Below are 21,366 nucleotides of genomic sequence, written 5' to 3' on the forward strand. Positions count from 1 at the left end.
TCTTAATGAACAGAGGATGATGAAGGCCAAGTTACAGGCATGGGCTAAAACTGTTGCTTCTATTAGTCTTTCACAATCTTGATAATTGAACTTGGAGATGTGAGATGTCTAGTGCCTTAAGGCTTGGAAATATCTTGTATTCATGTATTGTAGATTCATGTTTCACTGTACTTTCATTCCAGAAACAACTCTTTTATCATTACTATTTAGTAGGTAAAGCCTCAGAGGTTACCTCATCCTTAAACCCAATAAGTTGGTTTCCCTCAAAGATGACAGAAAGGCTAAGACTGAACAAATGAAAGAGAGTAATAGCAGCTAAGCTTGAGCTTATCCCTTCCCAAATCAATTCAGTTATCACATAGTTGCAGGCAAATGGAATTAGCAGTTTCTGTCAGGTCATTGTGCTATGTTGCTAATCCTGGGACAAAGACCGCTGCCCAGCCCTCGTGGTTTCCACCTTTTAAGAAACGTCACAAGCTCTTATATCATGACAACAGTATAGAATTAGCCTTGGCGGAAACTTATAAGCCCAATATATAAATGTCTTACATAAATTAAAATAAATAATCTTATTAATAACCCAGGATTTGATGGATATATAATAAATAATCTTATTGTGGGCTGCTTCCAAACGATTGTTAAAAGCCCATTGGAAAGAGTTTATAAACCTTTTCCAGGGTTAAGATGGGGATAACAACAAAAATTTGCATCTCTTTGTTTCCCTATAAATTCTTAACAAGGGAGGTTATTAGGGTTATGGGGAATTTTTTGTAAATGCAGAGAAGGGTGAAGAAGAAACCTTGGAACTCTTTTTTCCATTACTAATGAAGCATGCACATATCTCTCTATGGACATAAACACCTTGCCAAATCATATATCCTCTGCACCGTGATTATGAGTTTGTTTCTTCTTTCTGTCTCGTTATGTTTTCTACATCATGTACAAGTTTTGAGTGAAAATACACTACCGATAGCACACATACACACCAGCACCCAAGGCTAATGGGAGAACAGATGCGAACATCTTCAAAGCCGGGCAACATGGTCTTTTAGCCCCGCTGTCTTAGTACAGGTATACACTATCAAGTACCGTTCTTTCATCCCTAAATTTTTGTTTCTACAAGCCCAACCCTCCAGCCATTGAGGCGATCCTCCTCTGCAACACAATCCATTGCTATTAGACCTTTGAAAGTGATAGTGAGTCTACTTCTTGGTTTGGATAATTGAGTTTTCCCAGATTGAATCTTGGATGTTGTGTCGGATAACATGGAGACCGGATCATCTCTACATGAAGGCTTCACATACAATTAGGAGATGCATCTGTCACAACTCTTCCATTAAGAGAGGTGCATGGAGGGCCATTTATGGAGAGAAAAGACACATTTCATCGCCTAACCGTACCTGAAGCATACATGTACAGGTAGGTATTCTAGACCATAACATGCTTAAGGATATTGACCACTCTATGCTTAATATATAAGTCCATGCATAAAGATTCTCCCCAGAGGAGGAAAAAGCGGCAAAACTCAATTCAAGGAACATAGCATCCAACGATATGTAGCTTTTGCTGAGAAACAAATCCACTAGGACAAATCACAAAGCTTTACATTCAACCTCTGGATGAATCATAAAAATATATCAAAAATTTTAACAAGGAAAGGAGGGAAGGGGGTAAGGAGAGGGGGAATCAGATTTTTTTCATCTTCCACCAGATAATTCAATGGCATCCTGGTTATATATCGACTCTTCTCCCCAGTCAAATCTCCTCTGTAACCTATCATACTCTTGTCTACGATTAACCTCAACTTGCTGCCATTCTTCCCACCTCTCAGCTAAACCTTCCCCTTCCAGCATCCTTACTACCTCTGACATTGTTGGACGGTCCTCAGGTGACGCTTGAGTACAAAGCAAGGCAACTTGAATCATCATCTCTACCTCTTGGTTATCATAGTTCCTTCTTAGGTTGCAATCTACTATAGCATCAAGTCGTTTCTCCCGTTCCAGCTTCTTAACCTTCACCAGCAGAAAACACACATAACTAAGCAATCAGAGAAGAAAAGAATTATATACAGTTGTACTGAAAGGAATTCAAATACACAGGGATAAATGAACATCTAGGGTCTATTCTATAAGAGAGTATGTCGAGACTCATTGATATGTTGAAGCATGGAGGTATGGTAACAAGTGATGAAAAACTCTGATAATAAAAGTGCATGCTCATAGAGGTGGCGCCATGCGATGAAAAACACTTGGGACATTAGGTTGGCTGGACATGTAGATATCTATAAATGTTTTATCTGCATGTCTGTCTTGACAGAGGAAACAAACTGTGAACTCTATATCTGCCAAAATACAGAATAAGGTTGTTTTTGCCTGGTTTTTTCTTGCCAAAACATGAAACTTTAGCACCCAAAGTCCTACTTACAATACCAACATATAAACTTAGTCAGACCATACTCTCAATCCCAGCTAGGGAAATCATATATCAATAAAACAACATTATGAAGTTTCTCATCAGGATTAAGTAACTCACATGGTCAAGCAATAAGACATCATCTTCTTCTTCTAATCGTGAAAAGTCAATTGCACGCTGTCCTGTTACAAGTTCTAGAAGCATAATCCCGTAACCAAAAACATCAGTCCTCTCAGATGACTTTCCAGTAGACAAATATTCAGGTGCTATGTGGCCCATGGTCCCACGAACTTGAGTTGTCACATTAGTCTTTCTTACATCCACCAACTTCGCCAGGCCAAAGTCACCAACAACGGCTTCAAAATCTTCATCTAGCAATACATTAGCAGCTTTGACATCACGATGAATAATCTTGGGATTGCAGTGTTCATGGAGGTACTCTAACCCACGACCTGTGCCTAAAGCCACTCTCTTTCTGGTGGGCCAATCCAACACCAGCTCCCCAGGCTTAAGCTCTGCATTAGCATCAGCTATGTAAGTACTAGTAGAAATGGTAAAGACAACTCAGACTCATAAGCAACTGAGAAATTATTCTAATCACTATTTAAGAGCTTGCTAATAACTGTGATCCACACCACTAACTCAAATAAAGATAATCCCCGTAGTACTCTTTAAAATAGAAAAAAAAAATCAATAATTGGAAATTTGAAATATAATTAAGTGTTCAGATTTCGGACATATTCAACCTAATATTGTTTGTAAGTAATCACAGGGAAGATGTTTCCGTAAGCAAGATCATGATTCACTTATAGAAGCTAATGGAATGCCTAGTGCAAACAAAAAAGCAGGCACAGGTTATGCAGATATGCAGATATGCAGATATGCAGATATGCAGACATACACACCCCCAAAAAAATGTGAGAGAGATTAAACTCTACTGGCTGAGACTACATACCCAAAACTATAGAAAACCTGCTAGAGATCAACAAGACCAGTTGGCAATATTGTACATTGCCATATCAGGCTAAATTCTAATTTACTTTGTCATGCAGATATGCAGATGTAAGCAATTATATGGTGACAATACTATTACTACACAGTACCCTACTCCACAAAGTTCAAGAGCTTCAAACTGTCTTCCATCCTGCCTTTTAAAATACTATCATTGCCGCAATGATAAAAACCCAACACCATGATACATTCTGATCTACATGTTGAAAAGAGATGTGGCCAAATATAATTTTCTGGTTCACCAAAACAGCATACGCCCATAAATGTGTATGTAATTTGAGTGAAAATGTAATGTTTGGTATATCAAGCATGGTGAGGACAAAGTCCAAGTTCTCGAATCTGTCATGGCTGCAAGTTTGGGCTGGTAAAAAATATTTCACTATCTAAGTGGAGGGAGTCAGTTGTCATTAGTAATGACCTATTGCAGAAAGAAAAACAATGGCAATCCACAACTTCCATTTCTTTCTTTCCCCACTTTTTCTTCTAAGCCAACATGTTTTGTCCAAGGAAACTGATGCAGAATCAAGGCTGAACTGAGTTGACCAGTCGGGCAATCTTGACCGAGACAAGCCGGGTCTGATTAGATTTTTGAAATCAGAAGGATATTTTAGGAGTTACTTTATTTATGAAATATTGAGTTAGTTAATTTGGGAAGATATGTAATCTTTTATTTTGGATAGATGTTAGTCAATTAGGGAGTTACCAATTTAAATTTTATTTTGTTTCTAATTTCATTAGTTAGAATTTAAGAAGCAAATTAGGAATTGCTAATTTAATTTTAGATTTTATTAGACAAGTTTTAATTTCAGCTTATTATATAAAGGCATGTAACCCAAGTAATTAAACAGATTTTGAATGATGAATCAATTAATTGGTTGAAACCTTGTGGTTTGCTTGGTCGTGAGACCTTCTTCCCCTTTCCCCATTCTTCTCTCCTCCCCTGCAACAATTTCTTCGCTATTTCTATCTCCTCCATCAAGTGGGTCAGTTGTCATTAGTCATGACCTATTGCAGAAAGAAGAACAATGGCAATCCACAACTTCCATTTCTTTCTTTCCCCACTTTTTCTATTCTAAGCCAACATGTTTTGTCCAAGGAAACTCCCATCCAATGGAAGTTCTTCCATCAAAACCTTGAGATCACAAGTCTATACTGACCAGAAAGTGGAACAGGGCAGAGCATAACCTTTTTTGGCTTGACCTGCAGTTTCCAGAACTAGGTAATAAAGCTTTGTCAAAGTGTCAAGGCCTTTGAAAGAAAAGATGTATCCCATTCAATATAGATTCCTCAGGCAATACCTTGAGATCAAAAGTTCACGATGACTTAAGTGTGGATGAGATGCTGTATAACAATGCAAAAAATCAAAAGCTGAAAAACTGTGTAGCTGGTGGCATGTGCGTGTGTAGGTGTGCACGTGCAACTATGCATGTGAGAAACAGGGAGAGGAGGATGGATAAACAGAATCTCTACTTATTCAAATAATATTTCGCACAAAGCTCAAAGTACCCCTGTTGCACACCATGCTCCAAGCAGTGGAGTAGGTCCTGTTTGACAGATTGGGCATTAGGGTTTAGTTCCAGCTAATCGTTCGGTCAAGACCTCGGGAACACATGCTACACATTACCCAAGTAGTAGTTCATAGGTCAACCAGGAATCCAAACTTAGTCTTGATGCTAATATCCAAACTCTCTAGCTTTTAGAAGCCCCTTTCTGTTCAGTGATTCCAGCAATCAATAGCAGCAGTTTTGGTTCTATTCTTTCCCGTTTCAATTTTCCGTTATCAGAACTCAGCTCTCTCTGTTTTCTGTTCTGTTTTATCAGCTTAAGCCTAAGACAGTTTCTAGAAGTTCATAGCTGATTTCTATTTTGAGTTTCAGTAGTTTCTACTTTATAATTTCAAATTTTAGCAAGTATTGTTGTTTTGTATCACAGCCAAAGGCTTGAAAACACATCTATAGGGGTTGACCATGTTTTATAGACAAAATTTACAGATCAACAGAAGCTGTTGTTTGAGTTCAACAGCCGATGTGGGTTGGGTTCAACAGGGTGCCAAATTTTTTTCCAAACGGATCCTCAAGTTGGGTGGATTTGGAACTCAAATCACAGATGGTTTTGCACTAGTGTCTCCTTCTAGTTTCTTCAATTTCATTTACTTTTGTTTCAGAAACCCAACAGTTCTGTCTCCATACTTTCAAAAAAAAAAAAAAAAAGAGCAGTTTATCACCCTATTACTGCCCTGTGGATGCTTAGCTTTCTAGGCTAATAAGGTCTGTGAATTTGTCCTCATTAGCATAAATGCCTAATCTGTCCTACAACACTTCCAGAGTCTGCCCTAATTTCTTAACTATGTGTTAGGGTTTTCAGATGCAACAAAAGTTATGAATCTCCAAGAAAAAGAAATGCATGGGCGTAACATATAAGATAATTTTTTTATGGCTTACATTTGGACTTTTAGTAATTTAGGGGTGTAATAAAGGGTTCGAGAATTAAAAAATAAATAAATAAATAAACAAATTCCAAGAAGAAAAGGCACCAATCAAAGATTCGTTTACAGCTTAGACAAAGAACCTAAGAGACAAAATCACCAAAACTTTTTTATGTACCATGAAAATGTAATTTTTTTTCCTAAAATGTTTTCCTTAAATTGTTATTAAAATAATTGAAAACATAACCTATTAGAAAAATTTTTACATAATGTGTGAACCATCACATTATTCTTCCATAAGATGTTGACTATCTTGTTAAGTTAATGACCAAAGTAAGCAATCAACTATTATTAAAAATTTCACATATTTTTTAGTTTTCCTTAAAAGTGCAAAACAATGACCACAACAAACTGAGCAACAAACTGAGCCATATCCCAACTTAATTATTTATGAAATGGATCCACGCAAAAGGTGATTGGCTGGAAATATTAAAGTGCCTGGCTGCCAACCTGATGCATCAATAATAGAAAATAGCCTTAAAAGTGCAAAAAATCACATCAATTCAAACCGTCCATGAAATTCCCCATTTAAAGAGGCACATAAGAGCAATATCCTCTGAAATCAGATTTTACAATCCCTTAAAAATGTGTTCACCAAGAGTGACGGTGCAAGGTTTTTAGTGTTCTAGCCCTGTTTATTGTCACCTTACCTTATTTCACGCAAACCATCTCATGAAGAAGCTCAAGTTGGAAAGACTATAAGAAAATGTAAATACTTATCCAACTCTAGCATGATCATTCATCAGACAACAAGACATGCAATCACACTCAGGACAGAACATATAAAAAAAATTGCTTCCCTAGTGTCTAGTTCTCGTATAATCATTGTCAGACAAGTGCAACTATGATAATGTAAGGAATAATAGATATATACCATTTATAACACGAAGTAGATATGAGTTAGAAGGATCTTATAAGACCACTAACAAAGGTCAGTTAAAGATCAGCCACACCTGCCGCTTGGACTTCAACACCAAAACTACCCTGGTCGAGGGATGGGCCAGGCATCTACGTCATCTCAAGGCTTGTGAATTGTGCCCCATTGTCTATGAACCAAAGTATCCAGCAACCATGCTAAGATAAGGGGCCCATTCTGTCCTCCAGATCGATATATTACTCATAATTTGCTACTTGAGTGCAGTACCATAAAACATACTTAAAGAGGTATACATATTTAAAAAGTTAAACTTACACAATTTCCTAAAGGTGCTATGTATAGTGCCTTCTAGGTCCTATACCCTTTCCATGCTTACATATAGCTGTTGCCTTGTCGAACTTCTATTTGGGTGGTTGGCATTGGTTGGGCCTCTCTTTCAAATCACTTTACTAATGGGCCTGCTCTCCAGCTCAGCCATAAGGCTGCTGCAGTGCCGCCTAATGATCAAAAGAATAGAAGCGTGTTTGTGGATGGAAGCTGGAGCATCCCCCAGCTGAGCATTGAACTAGGTCTATACTTGGCTGATTGGAAGCCTGCACTAAAGAGTTATAAAAATGCCAACATTAGGGCACTTGGTGACCAATAGTGGTCTTTTCTGGAAAATTGATTTCGCCCCATGCATGTATCTTCTATATAGTCCAGTTTTATATTTGTTGTTCTTGATTTGTTCCATCAATGAAATCTATTTCTAAAAGCTATTAAAAAAATCTAACTCCAAAATGAATCATTTTAACAAGAGGAATGTAGGCAACCTATATCGTTGACCCGGCCAAACTAGGCCTTCAGCCTTCACGTAAGCCATGGATAGGCCTGGCCCACTTTAGATCATTTAACACTGGTATTCAACAAAGTGAAATAGGTAACACTGCAGGAAACAGTTCAATTACCAAAGGACAACGTTCATGCAATTACAAAGAGCCTACACCTCAGTTCAATTACCAAAGGAGAAGGTTCATGCAATTGATAAAGAGCCTATACCTCGTAAACGATAGGCAACACTTAGGTTCTGCATAAATGGATAAACTAAAAGCCGCTCTGATGGTGTTGTACAGAACCCAATAAGCCTTAAAAGATTCCTATGAACAGCAACACTTATCATCTCAACTTCACGTAGAAAAGCTGCCTCTCCCCCCGGACTTTCATAATCAGTCAGCCGTTTCACAGCAATCTTTGTATTATCGGCAAGCACTCCTTTATATACTTTTCCAAAGCCTCCTTGCCCGAGAACATTTTTCTCGCTGAAATTGTCTGTAGCCAGTTGAAGTTCTCTCCATGCAAACCTTTTCAGTTGACCAAATGCAATTCTTCGGTCATCTTCACCTGAGTATCCCACCCAAAAAATAAAAGTCCTGAATCAGCACTTTTCATACAATAGTAGATATTAGTAGAAGATCTTATATGCTTCAAGATCATTTTGTGATTCTTACACTACCTGCAATATACAGATTATTTGGCAGCTAATTGATTGAAAATGAGATGTTCAATATGTTAACAATGATTCTGTGAACCATCTGTGGTTAAAAAGACCTGGAAACAATTCCTTGATTATATATCAATACCTCCAACCAATCTATTATTACAAGCTCAGCTCTCTTATGCTTCGGTTGGGCAAACGAAGCGTTCAATCATGACGCAGACCATCATCCGTGATCCAACTGACATATCACATATGTATGCCAAAATCATGTAGATTAAATATACCAAGTCATAGTATCATGTTTGAAAATGCAGGATCTTAAAAAATATATAGAAATGAAAAAGCCCGTTTATCATGAATGAATGTCTAGAGCATAACAAACATTAAGTAGATCAACAGATATTAACCAGAAAATTGGCTCATTAAACTAAAAACAAGACATACCTGAAACATCAACAAAGACCTCGCGTCTGTAGCCCTTTTGCCTACTCTTCCACACAAGAAACAGCAAGCCACCAAGAAGAAGGAGACCTACCACGGCTCCAATAATTCCAAAAGTAATTCCAAGCTTCGATTTCTGGGATACATCTATAAAGCAAGACAAATATTTGGGCATTAGATCTACCAAAGGATGAAAAAAGGGGTAAAAAGGCTTTCACGGGTAAATTGCAAATTCCAAAAATCACTTATTTAAGTAAACTAACTAATCTCATTACCTGTATTAGCACTGTTAGATTGACAAGGATGGGAGAAATTTACACCACAATTCAGGTGGTTTCCTGTAAAACTAATAAATAAAAATAAACCAATTGTTAATATGTATGAAGACAGCAGAAAAGGGAAATAAATATACACTATGCTAAGTGATATTTATCATGTGTGATGTGCTTACTACCCGAATGATGAGTTATCTCATAAAAGATATTGTTCATACTTGTATGTTTGAACTTGAAACAATTGGACAGGGACCTGCCCACTGAGATCGTTGGAATCCAGCTGACTGTCAATAGATATCATTTCACAATTCACACAGTCAAATACTTCATAAGGATGTCTAACAAACAATTACAAACAGATATATGTTCCAAAAGTTCAAACTTAAGCACACAACTTTACTCATTTCATGCAATAAGATGATGTAGTTAGGATTTGGGGGCTGTGGGTATTCTTATTTGGTTATTATATAATAGGCATTTTGGGCCTCGGCTGGGTTGATGTTAGTTTTACTTGGAGTTTTTAGCTGCTAGTAAGAATTTCCAAGTTTCATTTGCCAGGAGAACAGTATTAACTGAGTTATGAAATTTTCTGCTTTCTTCATTAGGACTTAGTCTATAAATATAGAAATATAGAATATAGTTTATGGTTTTCATGCTGAAAAATGAATCTTCTCCAATGGGCTAGATGGGCAAATCTTTGTGAAGTTGATGGGCAACCTTTGACTCTTTTCATGGTGAACAGATTTCTTCCTCAATCATCTTCTTCTACTTCACCCTGTCAAGTTTTATGTCAATTTTATCTTGTAACTCTGCTACTGGCAGTACCGTTGGGCTTAGAAGAAAGACCTGCAAACCCACTATACTAGTCAGATTTGATCTGAGATTTTTGTGCTGGTTCCTAATCATTATAAATCCTAACCAAATATTTTGATGAAAATAAAGTGATAAACCAGATCCATACTGTGATTTAAACCTGGTTTCAGATCTGATTTTGTAGTTACTGCCAGATTAATGCAGGGACAAGAGCAGCTATGTTTGATGTGGTTTGATATCAAAATCAATGTCATAGATTTGTATTTGTCAGTTGGGAGCATTATATATCATGAGCCCAAACTATAGGATAATTTTTTATAGGGTAGTTATCCATGTAACAATGGAAGGTGAAGTTTCCAAAAATCACGATAAATCTGAGCCACCGATCTTTTACGCTTTTTTTTTAATCTAAACTGTCTGTTCTCACTCAGAGTTGGGAGAGTGCACAGTAATTTCTAGAGTACTGGTACACATGCATGGACATACACAGGATGTGTGCGAATACAAAAAAGGGTATTTGATAGAATTAGACTAAAAATTTGACACGTGACTAATCTAAACCAAGTTCTCTCAATCCAAAGGATGGAATGGACATATCATCTGTCCAGGTGGCAGAACCGATGCATTTTGACATTTGGAAAAATAACAAACCTTGGTGAAATAATAATTCTCCTTTTTTAATTAGAAATAGATTTGTTTGTGGGGCCTAATGGCTAGATGCGTAGGGGATGTATTATTTTATTAGTATTTTACTCAGATAATCTTATCCAAATCGTGAGGCCCAATTAGGAAGCTTCTTCAACACCGTGCGGCACCTGTAAGGAATCTTGTTTTCTCCAATAGTCGGGAATAGTTTATGGGTTCTAACCTTATTATTTTATTGTGCTATCTTATTACAAAGGTTGAGTCAATTAGGAACTTTTTTTTGGCCTGCAGTTGTAAGACAGAAAGTATTAGTTGGTTTGGGTTTATTTTATTTTATTATTCTAAGGCAGTTGAGTCCATTAAGGAATCTCTACTGCTGGTTGATTGCAGGGCGTTCCCTTATTTGTTTTTATTTGTTTTTCTTCTGTTTTCAGTTTTATAAATACATGTAAAAGGCTTAGCAACCTCACGATTTGATAACGGATTGAAAGGATAAGTTTGTTTGAAAGGTGTGTTTGTCATCCCAACCCTTTCTCCTCTCCCCCCTCCCCCACGAATTGGGTTTTCCCCATTTTTTCTCATCCAGCAATCTCTCTTTTCTCTCCCTAGTTTTCTCTCTTCCCACCACAAGAAAATACATTTATCCAATCTGCAGCACAGACTCATCTCCCATAATTTTTAATTATTGCTGTTGGTTGGGTTTTAGAGATCAAAAGATAGAGACCTAATCCTAAAATTGAATGGTTTGGGTGCTGTAACATCTAGAATGGAACCACTTTGCCATGGGTTACTTAAGCTGTCCAAAGGTTGAAGAAGAACAAGGTCTTACTCGTGTGAATTCCTTTCTCTTTTATTCCCATTCTGAGTATATTTCAGAAAGGCCCTCCTATCCAGAATTAATTACGTTTCATCCCAGAGACTATTTTACCTTTCCAAAAATTTCCTGAACTGTCCTGAAATTACAGAATTGCCAATGTCGTATTAGTTTGAGATTTTTATTAGTTTGGGATGGGCCCTAATTGACCGAATTAGGGTTTGAAATCCTAGGTTTCATTATAAGTGAGCCTTAAATCCATGTCATGAATGCAAAACTCTTTATATAAAGGAAAAAAAGGAAAACAGAAGAAAGATTACGTACAGGCTGACCAGTTTTGGAAGAAGACCAGCAACTGATTCCGGGATACTTCCATTGAGATTGTTTTGGCTCAAAATCCTGCAACATAATCCAGAACGTCACAAATTTACAACAGAAAATCCTCAACCAGAAATTAAAAAGCTCAACAAAAGACACTTACACAAAAAGAAATGCAGAAACTGCTACTTACAAGAACTGAAGCCTTTTAAGATTGCCAAGGGTGGACGGAATTTGTCCAGTCAAATGGTTATTTTCCAAATCCAAGCTTGTCAAACTAGTCAAATTCCCAAATTCCTCTGGAATCCCACCAGTTATGCCATTACCTTGCAATGAACTGCATGATTAATTAATCTGATAAGCAGAAGCTAAAGTATACAAATCACTGAGAGAGAGGGAGAGAGTACAGTTATCAATGAACGGGGGAAAGAGATCCACCTTAGAGAATTAAACAAAATCTCCATGACTACAAATTTACCATATGAATGACTACTCTAGGATCATCCACTTTGCAATTATCACAGATTTAGTTTTCCATCATGGTAAGCACATCAATAACTGTTAATGTACACTTAGAGGTAGCCAACCCCATTAAGTTGGGATAAGGCTGAATTTTTTGTAGTTGTACACTTAAAAATGGATTCTGGGGCAAGTTTAGCTGAAACTGCCAGAACCCAACCCAAAGAAATTGCATGCAAACACAGACACACATATACATCTGCTCCAGCTTTGAGATGGGCTTGGGTTGAGATATCAAAAGCCCCATATCACTTTCGTTGGGTTGGGCTGAGGTCTTGGGTATCCTGCACTTGCCTAGAAACATAGTCATAAATATGGAGAAAATCTTATAACCATGCAGGTGAATTGTTAGGGTTTATGAAACAAAAGATAAAAAAAATGTACTACGATGCTAGAAATGAAGCTAGGAAGATTGTGGAGATGGCTAGGGCGAAGAAATATGAGGATTTCTAAATTAACTTCAAAAAACAAAAGAAGGGGAAAAATATCTATATATAAAATAGCTAAATTGAGAGAAAGGAAGAATAAAGGTTTCGATCGTGTGAGGCGTATCAAAAATGATGATGAAAGAATATTGGTAAGAGATGTGATGAGTATATTTGTGACCTCCTAAATGGAGATAGTTTGAGTAGAAATGACCCGGAAGATTGCTTTATTGACACCATACACCATAGATATATACGAAAGGTTGGAGTGGTGGAAGTTAATAGCCTAAAGAAATATGAAAGTAGGCAAGACTCCAGGCCCAAATGAGGTCCCCATAGAGGCATTGGAAGAGCCTAGGAGAATGCGAGGTATCTTGGTTAGCCAATCTGTTTAACAGGATTATGAACACAAGGAAAATGCTAGATGAATGGAGAAGAAGCATTATAGTCCTTATCTACTAAGAGTTGCAATAACTCTAGAAGCATAAAACTAATGAGCCATACCATGAAACTTTGGGAGAAGGTTATTGAAGCCCATTTGAGAAGAGAGACTCATATCTCAAAAAACCAATTTGATTTTATGCCCAGTAGATCCACAATGGAAGCTATTTACCTATTGAGGCTCAAGGAAAGTTATAGAGCCTACAAGAAGGATACCCATATGGTCTTTATTGACCTAGAAAAAACATAACGACAGAGTCCCCAGAGATTTAATCCGGCATGTCCTGGTGAAAAGAAGGGTGTCGAATATATATGTAGATGTAATGAAAGATATGTATGAGATTGTGGTGACTAGTGTGACGTCTAAGGGAGGCTAAGGCAAGGAATTCCCAATCACAATTGGGTTATATCAGGTTCAACCTTAAGCCCTTATTTATTTACACTTATCATGGATGATTTAAGCAAAAACATTCAATATGAGGTCCCATGGTGTATGTTGTTGTAGATGATACCGTTTTGGTGGATGAGACAAAAACAGGGATTAACGCTAAGTTGGAACTATAGAGATCAATCTTAGAAACAAGAGGTTTTAAGATTATTAGATCGAAGACGAAGAATATGATGTGCAACTTTAGTCACACTATGATGGATAATGATATGGTGAAAATTGATAATAGAAAAATACCTCAAAGTGACTACTTTAGATATTTTGGGCTCAACAATAAATAAGGATGGTGAGATAAAGGACGAGGTTTCACAGAGAATTAAATTGGGATGAATGAAGTGGAGAGGTGCAACTGGAGTGTCGGCTGACCGACATATTCCTTTAAAGCTTAAAGGAAAATTCTATAGAATTGTTGTAAGACCAACTAAGATGTATGGGGCAGAATGTTGGACAATTAAGAAGTGTTATATAGAGAAGCTATGTGTAGCAGAGATGAGGATGTGAAGATGGATGTGAGGCAAAACTAGGAGGGGATACGGTAAAGAATGAATGTATTAAAGCTGATTTGGGAGTTGCCCCGATCAGTGAAAAGCTCTGAGAGAATCATATGCCATGTTCAACGGAGACATGAGGATGATGCCCCAGTAAGGAAGAGTGATCTAATCCAAATTGAAGCAGCTAAAAACATAGTTCTCAAGGCATTGCCTTGGCGTCCAGGCAGTTTGCCTGGGTCCTAGGCGACTGTTGCCTTATTGCACTGCATGTCGCCTTATATTTTCAGAGTTATTTATAACAAATATCATTGGAATAGTTTAAAAATCAAATTCCAAAATGATAAAAAGTCAACCCCTCAGTCCAAAAACAAAAACTGGATTTTTGGTTGTAGGGGCGATGTTAAACTTTTAAATGTTAGGCAATTCTGAAAATTTTATAAATCTTATCATGGTAAAACATTACTAACAACCAAAAGTCTAGCAAAATAATCTTTTGTTTTGATATCTTTAAAATTATATTCATTCAGACGATTTTAACAACATTCGTATACTTTAAAATAAGTTTGACCGGAATATAACTTTGTCATATACAACTCTGATTTAAGTAATATTAGGCTTGTTGGAAAGCTGGTTTTGTGCTATACATAATATAAAAAGTCTCATGTAAAAATAAAATCATTTGACTAGTAAAACTTATTATAGAACAAGAGAATTTCTCCAAATGTTAATCTTTTTATTACTTAATGTGACTTGATGTTGATCTTTGATGATTTGATATGGCTTAATATTGATTTTTGATGACTTGATATGGCTTAATGTTGATTTTTTATAAGACAAGGTATGTGTAGCATACTAAATAATGTTAGAAAATAGTGAAAATAAAAAACAACACTTGGTTGTGTTGTTCGTCTTAAGGCGGGCGCCTTGTTGCCTAAACGCTTAGGCAACCCTCCACCGCCTTGGTTCACCTTGACGCCGTGACAACTATGGCTAAAAGAGCCAGGGGCAGGCCTAAAATAACCATAAAAGAAGTTGTGAGAAATGATCATGGTTTAGGTCGTGTCCCAAGTAGCAAGTCAAACCTACCCATATAGGAAACATTGATAGACATGTGAAATGGGTGAGACACAGAGAATGCATTACCCATCTCACTGTCATGTTCACCCCCAGATGACCAGGGATTGCCTCAAATGTAGTCTAAAGTTCCATAAAATTATAAAACTTACAGTGCAATATAATAGCATTTTCATAATTCTTTATCGCTGCTTTATTGGGGCCAAAATTTGATGAGTGACACAGGTGTATTCATCAACCCACCCCCATCTACCCATATATGTATTCATTCATACATATTAATTCCTAAATCAAATTGAAATGAGTAAACCTGTACAAGCTTGACCTAACCCAAGAAAACTTGAGCTCTGGTGCAGACTAGAAATAATTTAATTAGCTGGCTAATTGGGTTCAGTCCTGGAATCCTAAAACAAAAAAATCAGGTCCCATTTTGCTTGGGTCTCGCCTTCCTTGACCTTCAGCGGGGCGCAAGGTCCCAACCTACCAATTCCCACTGCAACTTAAAGTGGAACAAACCAAGATGCATCGTGGTGGCAAGAAATAAATGCTTCAGAGATAGAGGTTCTTTCTTTATCCCCTTTTTTCCTTTTTCATGCTACAAATGGAATTATATCATCCTCCATACTTACAGGGTAGTGAGACTCTTCAAAAATCCAATCTTGAAAGACAAGGTTCCAGAAAATCCCATGGATGACAATGTTCTGCAAATAAGTAAAAAGACAGAAGGAAAAGAAAATACCACATTTAGACACAAGATAAAATATTCAGGTGAAATACTTAAAATACATAAAATTTTAGTACAGTAAATAGTAATGTAAATAACTGATCAGGAAGAAAGGGAGAAGATACATCTAACTATAAATTTCATCAAAGAAACACCAACTGGTGACTTACACAGAAACAACATTATAATTAGGGTCACAAATAACATGGGACCAAGTGCATGGATTAACTTGATTTTGGTTCCAGTCACTGAGCTGAGAAGGGGAAGCATTCAGTGAAGTCCTCAAAGCATAAAGTGCATCTCCTGAAACAAATATAGGATCAATCACATTCCATCTGAGTTATGGACCCAATAAGCAGCATAAAAGAACTATAGTTTTTTTTTTTTTTTTTTTTCCTTTGGGGGGGTGGGGGGGTGTGGTGGTGGTGAGAGAGTACCAAATTTAATCTGTTCCTTAAAGACTACAAACACATGCGAAAAATATAAGATGCATATAAAGTAGAAAATATTATTATTATATTTATTAGTATTTGTTAGAACAAACACCAACAAATACAAAGAAAACAAACATAGACTCATACAAGACACAGAGATTTAACGAGGTTCACACACCGATGCGGTGTGCTACATCCTCAGGCGAAAAAGAAGATGATTCACTATGTTGGAAGAAAAATTACAACGGAGATCTCTCTAAGGACACCCCAATCGCGGCAAGAAAACTCGCCTAGAAACCATAACACGAGAGGGAAAAATCCTTTTTCTCACAATGCTAGCTCAACAAGACAATAGTACATATATACTCCTCCAAGTTGGCCCAACACATAACACGAGAGGGAAAAATCCTTTTTCTCACAATGCTAGCTCAACAAGACAATAGTACATATGTACTCCTCCAAGTTGGCCCAACACATCTGCTACCATCACAAATCTAAGAAAAAATCTCATTCGAGTTGCCACCAAAATATGTCAGAGCAGGATAAAAATTTGAGACAAACATAAGAGTATTATTATGATAATCATTGCTGTCGTCATCATCAACAACATTATTGACCTCTTGGTTTTAACTTATTTCTCTCTCATATATATTTGACTATGGCGACTGCTCATTATATTCATGGTTGGTGAACATGTTAACATCAAACTATACACATACCATTTTAAAAACTGAAAACAGAAGCTATTCCAGTACTAATACTCAACTAAACTAAACTAAGACTTTTTCCCAAATAAATCAGGTCAGCTATGGGGATCCTATTTCTCCATTCAACTCTAAACCCATGTTTGCTTTCAATCCAAAATCCATTCATATATTTTCTCACCACTTCTTCGTAAGTCATTGTCAGAACACTCCTTGGTCTTTTAATTCTTTTAATCTGCATCATATCACTCCTCTTTACAAGTGCACTTTATTAAATATTACTCATGATAGGGGGCATGTCCCTATCGTGAGTTATGTTCAGTTGTCGAGTTTAGATATACTTATGTTTCTATTTTAGTTTCCTTATTAGTGTATGACTTGAGTTGTACTCTAAGTAGGAGTTATACTTGAATCTATTTGTTGTAAATAAACGTTATAACTAAAGGTTGCCTGTCCCCAATAGATACAAGCTGAATCTATTGTGGTTCAGCACATCCTCTCTCCCATTGTTCTCTCCTTCTCCAATCATTGTCTCCTATCTTTCTTCTATTTTGCAGGTACTGGTTTCAGATCCTGTTTCGTTATATGGAATCAGAGATTTTAACAGATATAACTGCCTTGACACGATATGGACCCTGCACATCAAAGTGAACTAAGGAAAACAAGATTTGGTCCTAATCAGAGATGGGTCCATTAGTCTGTCCTCAAAAAGAGTGATAGATGGATAGACCACACATTTGACGACCCTTGGCTGGTTAAGACTGAAGGCTCCACAAAGAAACAATTACCTGGGACTCCACCAAGGATCAAAGCTTGCGCCAGGAGGGGTTCAAGTATAGGTACCTTGAAGTTCACTCCCTTCAACACTACCATATCATAAAATCTTCCACATTAGACCAAATTGGACCAGCCGAAGGTCAGTCCGTCTGATGTTCCAATGGGAAGTGACAATGGGAGCATCAAAGAAATCCTCGATCTGGACATCAAGTGACAAAGCTAAACTATAATACCAATGGCAGCACTTAAGCCAATCCCTTACCCATGAACAAAGAAGTGACCACTCTTGAAAATTTTTGTAAGAACTATGAGGAACATCATGCTTACTGTGTTTTCAGAAAGATTCACAACAATGATGGACACTTCTACCAATCTAATTTTTAGTTACATCATAAAAACAACCTTTCTGTATTTTCTTCTACTTATATCCAACCCCATTTAGTTGGGCTAAGATTATGGTTGTTGTTCTTGTTGTTGTAGATTTTACAACTACAAATCTTTAAGAAATCACTGCATTAAAAGCATTTGACTGAATGCTCCTTTTTTCTAGCATAATAACGTTAGCAGGTTAACAACTAGTAGGGGAAAAAAATACAAGATTGCAAGTCCAATATATTAGAAAGGAAACCAAGATTTTCCATTTAAGGCCATTTCGAGCCCTTTGGTTGAGGATGTTTTCCGAAAGAAATGGCAGTTCTCCAGATATTGTTATGAAAGCAAGTACTGTGCTTGACTTGCCACTCTGCAAAGGTCTTGAAGTAAAAGAAAATAGTTGCTTCAATCTTCCTACTAATGTTTGCCAGAACCTGAGTTTGTTATCCATGATTACAAGGCAGCTAATCCCTCCTATTCAAATCAACAATGATATAAAATAAAATCCCAAGGAACCCTGCTCTTAACATTTGTGTGTTGATAAATTCTACTTGTTCTGGAGCTTATGTTTTTATTCTATTGTAAAGGGTGGCTTGATTGCGTGAATTGATGGACTGAGCTTCTGTGTGTTCATGTTATTGCTCTTTTGTGGTTGAAAATTCAAATTCAATACACAAGGGAGAAAAAAAGCATCCACGTCGCACAGCTTGGTATGCTTAATCAACCTAAAAGGAGGGCATGCCCAAGAACAACATTATGAATCATCAGAGGTATCATCAAAGGTCAACCTTATTTTAGAAGAAAACATTTTACAAGGAGATGTGGAATGTGAACGCCATGATTATTTATAGTGTTCTTTTGTGCAGTAATATATCTAACAGAACAGGCCTTTGTACCTTGATAATCAGAGGCCACAAAAGAATGCAGAGAAGCCAACATAAGAACAGCATATATCAACCCCATCTGTAAAGATACCACTTCCAGTGATTATCTTAAAGGATTACTGGAACTCCAGTACACTCCTGACAAGTCCTATTCTGCAAAGCAAACTCCAGTACACTCCTGATAAGTCCTATTCTGCACAGCAAAAGCCAACATCAGATGAGACGCCATCCAAAACAATTCCACAGAAAAACATGAAGTCCTCACATAGAATCACTCAAAATTCAACTGTGAACGTTAGTTAATATTTACTTTCATGATGGGTATGTAGATTGGAATACCGCAAGTTCAAGACACAATCTTTTCTTGGTCCATTTATTGACACAAATATACTCCCTACTATTTTCTATCCAATTTCCCTATTTATAAATAGCTTCAAACAGACAATCTACTACCACTAATAGGGGGCAAGCATAAATAAAAGGAATAAAAGAAACCAGCAGAATGAATCTATTCCTGTAGCTCTCCAGCCCATCAACTACAACTGGAGGACATCAATCTAGAAGGAAACCATAAAAGCTCATTCATCCACATAACTGATTCATAAGCATACATAATTACACAAGAGCACTGATTCCATAACACAATGTCAAGCAAAGTTACACCGAACACACCACTCTCCCACCCCCTCAAGAAAGAGAGAGAGAAGAAGAAGAAGAAGAAGAAGAAGAAGAAGAAGAAGAAGACAGATAGACAAAAAGAATCGTTTCAAAACATTTCAGCTTCAAGAAGCAGCCAGATTTTTTGGGACCAATAGATAAATCTGGGGAGAAAAAAAGTTCAGCCCATCACCATCGTCAACCCCCAAAAAAGAAGAAACGAATCCCAAACATATCCAGAATATTCCCCTTTCTGGATTGAACATGCAGAGCATCTGACACAAGCATAACATATAAAACCCAGCTACTATAAAATCAGACATGAATTACGCAAACCATTGAAAAGACTGCTAATCAACCAAAGTAAGCGAGAAAGGACAAATAAATATCAAGCTAGAAAAGGCAGAAACGAAAGGAATAGAATTAGAGAAGAAGAAGAAGAAGAAGAAGATACCTCGGAAGATAGATCGGAATATGCGGCAGAAGGGTAGCTTTTTTCACAGCGAAGAGTTGGGTTTCCTTGCGGAATTGACATTAATGTGGGCCAAGCCAGCAAGGTACACACTCAAAAGACAGAAAGAGGAAGTTTTCCCAAGTTCATCAGCCGCTAACTTGCTGTGGTCACTGCAACAAAGAAGGTGAAGAAGCCCTTTTCTTCCTTATCTCTTCTTCTTCTTCTGAGGAAGGGATAGATAAGCTTCAATACAATAAACAACAATTACAGATTGTCTTTGAAGGGTCGAAAGGCGGGGCCAAGTCAAATCGAAGCTCCATTGTTAGCTCAAAAGCACTCACAAGACACTTTCTTCGCGTTTCTCTCGCGTTTTCTCTCGCGTCTCGCGTGGGTTTCATATAAAAAACCCAAAGCAGGAAAGAATCACGCCTGTGCTGCTTCTCACCTCACCGCTCGACCAGACCTGGCTCATCTAAATTAGTATTTAATAGAGTAAATGCTCATTAACGAGAGCAGCAATGACCTTTGACCAGAGTTTGTTAAACGATTCACCAATGGGCAACGGCCATGGACCCAGTTCAATTAACTTCAATTATATCAGTCTTTAGATATTGACTGCCGTGGACGATTGGGGTTTGGAAAATTACAGAGTCGGATTAGGGGGTGTGTACCATGAATCTATCACAATCCCCATTTGAAATGACAAAAATTTTGCTATAGTTTTCTCAGACAGGTAGCTAGGAGAGGCCAAGCAAATATCAGCCTTTCTATATTTTTTTTTCCCTTTTTTTTTTGGTAAAATTCTTTGTTTCTTTCCCTGATGTAGGAAATATATAGGACAAGAGAACGCTATCGGTGCCCTTTACACTCAGCTGTAGTACTAAGTGCGGGATAATTGAGTCTTTTCATATCTATTTGTATTTGGACGAAAACTCTAAAAAGGCAAGCAAGGGCATAAACAAAAGAAAAAAAAGATTTCAACCACATGACACATTATAATGATGCGGTTAGAAAATACGTCTTATGATATTGTCAGCTCGAAACATCTTGGTCCGAGGTCCAAAGGTTGATTGATATCAATATGGTAAAGACCTCATGAGGGAGTGAGGACTCCAATCCCTATATAGACCACACTTTTTCCTTCACTCACTGATCTTGGACCATTCTTCCCTAAGATAAGTTTTTACTCACAACACATGACATCTACGTAAGAATTGGAGCTAAAATTGAAATTGGTTGTTCTTAGAACTGATCTGAATCAAATCAAAATAAATTTTCATTTGAAAAAGTTAACCGAGCAAAATTTAATAAGTGAAAATCGAATTATCAAGACCATATACAAATTGAATTAAATTTAATAGAAAAATTAGAATAATAATAAAGTAAGACCAAAC

At 37.1% G+C, this 21,366-nt stretch overlaps 1 protein-coding gene across 1 annotated transcript; it reads right to left on the bottom strand.

Moving 5' to 3' along the window:
- Positions 1-1,468: 1,468 nt before the first annotated feature.
- On the bottom strand, positions 1,469-20,504 carry LOC122069438 (probable LRR receptor-like serine/threonine-protein kinase At5g10290). The gene is made up of 12 exons (XM_042633454.1): positions 19,973-20,504; positions 18,874-19,054; positions 15,861-15,993; positions 15,596-15,667; positions 11,762-11,905; positions 11,575-11,649; positions 9,197-9,262; positions 8,979-9,049; positions 8,707-8,850; positions 7,824-8,165; positions 2,533-2,927; positions 1,469-2,012 (listed from the first exon to the last, which is right to left on the bottom strand). Exons 2-12 carry the CDS (start codon positions 18,938-18,940, stop codon positions 1,698-1,700), a joined length of 1,824 nt encoding a protein of 607 aa, XP_042489388.1. The 5' UTR covers positions 18,941-19,054; positions 19,973-20,504; the 3' UTR covers positions 1,469-1,697.
- Between the last annotated feature and the right edge of the window lie 862 nt (positions 20,505-21,366).

Source organism: Macadamia integrifolia, chromosome 2 (assembly GCF_013358625.1).
Source record: "Macadamia integrifolia cultivar HAES 741 chromosome 2, SCU_Mint_v3, whole genome shotgun sequence".
Taxonomy (NCBI): domain Eukaryota; kingdom Viridiplantae; phylum Streptophyta; class Magnoliopsida; order Proteales; family Proteaceae; genus Macadamia; species Macadamia integrifolia.

Coding starts and splice junctions, on each gene's coding strand:
- LOC122069438 (XM_042633454.1), bottom strand. CDS start 18,940: ATGGGGTTGATATATGCTGTTCTTATGTTGGCTTCTCTGCATTCTTTT. Junction 8,851..8,978: donor ATCTAACAGTGCTAATACAG/GTAATGAGATTA, acceptor CTTGCTTTATAG/ATGTATCCCAGAAATCGAAG. Junction 8,166..8,706: donor GGTCTTTGTTGATGTTTCAG/GTATGTCTTGTT, acceptor TGGGATACTCAG/GTGAAGATGACCGAAGAATT.